The sequence below is a fragment of the Charadrius vociferus genome, unplaced genomic scaffold (assembly GCF_000708025.1).
Source record: "Charadrius vociferus isolate BGI_N301 unplaced genomic scaffold, ASM70802v2 scaffold933, whole genome shotgun sequence".
NCBI lineage: Eukaryota > Metazoa > Chordata > Aves > Charadriiformes > Charadriidae > Charadrius > Charadrius vociferus.
In genome coordinates, this window is record NW_009647586.1 from 11,757 (window position 1) to 13,662 (window position 1,906).

General features: G+C 55.7%; 1 protein-coding gene across 1 annotated transcript in view; it reads right to left on the reverse strand.

The window, feature by feature from the left end:
- LOC104282839 (cytochrome P450 1A5-like) overlaps nt 1-82 on the reverse strand; it is a 3,236-nt gene extending 3,154 nt beyond the window's left edge. Inside the window, exon 1 of the mRNA XM_009880968.1 lies at nt 16-82. Within this exon, the coding sequence (XP_009879270.1) occupies nt 16-82 (67 nt within the window). The remainder of the gene's footprint in view (nt 1-15) is intronic.
- Between the last annotated feature and the right edge of the window lie 1,824 nt (nt 83-1,906).

The following is a 1,906-nucleotide window of genomic DNA, read 5'->3' on the forward strand; positions in this document are numbered from 1 at the left end:
CGGCGGCGGGGAGGCCCTCGGTGGCCGAGACAACGCCTTGGCTTCCCACCAGCGACATTGCAGCATTCATCCCTGCCGGCATGCAGGAACCCTACAGGAGTTAAGCAGAAGCGTGGCGAAGAGCCGGGATTAGCAAGAGATTGAGTCCTGCAGATGTTCCTCATGGCGAGAAAGGGCACCAAGTGCCCTTAAACAGTTCAGGGTGATGGAGCTGCCTGAGCAGCACTTGAGGGTTTTCAAGGAGTAAAAGTTGGAGACCTGTAAGGACTCCAAAAACACCCATAGCTTAAGGGGGACCTCAATCCGCCCCCCCGAGCTTGTAATGGCACCCCGTCCCCTGCAGAAGACCCCAGCACCCACTGGGACAGCCATGGCTCCTGCCTGGGGGAGACAAGGCACGAAGAGCCGCAGCTCAAAAAAGCTCCGGGAGGCAAGAGGGGAGGAACCACAACTGCTCAACGAAGGTGGCCCCATCTTCACCAAACCTATGAGGATTTACAGCCAGTGGGCTGGATCTTGCTGGGTGGCCACCGGTGTGTGGGGGCATGGAGAATGGGAATGCCACGGGGCCGCCTCGCGGGAACTCAGGGCAGGGGAGGGAGGGGAGAACCTGGTGCATTAATTTCTCCTTCAGATTCAAATAGGACCTTCCTGGTCCTATACCCATGCTGGAAAACGCACACACACACACACGTCATCTCCTACCTGCAGGTCCTTGCGATAGACCGGGCTGGTTTTCCTGCAAAGATAGGCAGAGGGTGTCTGGAAGAGGGACCTTCTTCTCCTTCCTCCTGGACCTTCTTCTCCTGCTGCCTGGACCTTCTTCTCCTGCCTCCTGGACCTTCTTCTCCTGCTGTCTGGACCTGAGGCCACGGCTTTATATGCGCTCCACCACCATGGCCGGGTGCTTATCTCTTGGGGGGGTCACGACACGAAAGCCCTGGGGAATAGCTACCCATTAACAAACGGGGCTGAGCCTGGCTGGAGCCAGCCCAGGGAAGCGGGGCGGATAGTTCCTCCGTTCCAACAAGCTCCGAGAGATGAACGTTGAGTCCTCCTGCCCAGGGCACGTACCTGCTCCAGAGTTCAAGTTGGGGAGGCAGAAGGGGTTCTCAAAGCCCTGGGGAGGATGGGGAACATGCTCCCGGCATCGCTGCCCTGTGGGATGTGGTCACCAGCGTTTCCCCCAAAGACCTTTCCTGGGCTGACTAGACTGTTGTCCTGGTTTGAGCAACCCAGGGACTAATTTCTCTTCTAATACTTGGGAAAACTGCACTTTTAGAAGACTCTAGTGTCTGAACTGGTGAAAATATGTACTTTACAGCCAGCTATGGTGGGCAGGCTTCAAGGTCTCGGTGGTTTTGAGCTCACCAGTCGTGGGGATGAGGAGGAGCGAGAGCCGGGCGCTTGACCCAAGCTGCCAACGGGGTTATTTCATACCACGAACAGCACATTTGGTATAAATCAGAAAGTTTGCTGCGGAGTTGTCTCTCTCTGCCTCGATGGCTGTCATCCTGAGAACTTCTTGCCACAGTGCCGGACCCCCGAGCCCTCCCTTCCTCCCGAAGCCACAGCGCTGGCAGTGTCCCCCGTTTGCTGTCCCCTGCAGGGAGCGCATGGCCGGAATGGGCTGAGGGTAATCCTGTGTATTTCATATTGGTATCAGGATCAATATTGGTCCTTTAGTATTATTAATGTTAATTATCTAGTCTTATTCTATTAAATCTGTTTATGTTTCAAGCCTCGTGGATTCCCTTTTTGTCCCTGATGCCCCTTCCTGGGTGGGAAGGGGTCGTGGGGTGATAGAACAGTTGTTTAAACGACAGTAAATTATTGCGGCTTTTCTCACACCGTAACAACTCTTCCCACCACGCGGAGAGTGGCTGGGGCCGCCCCCGGCCGCACC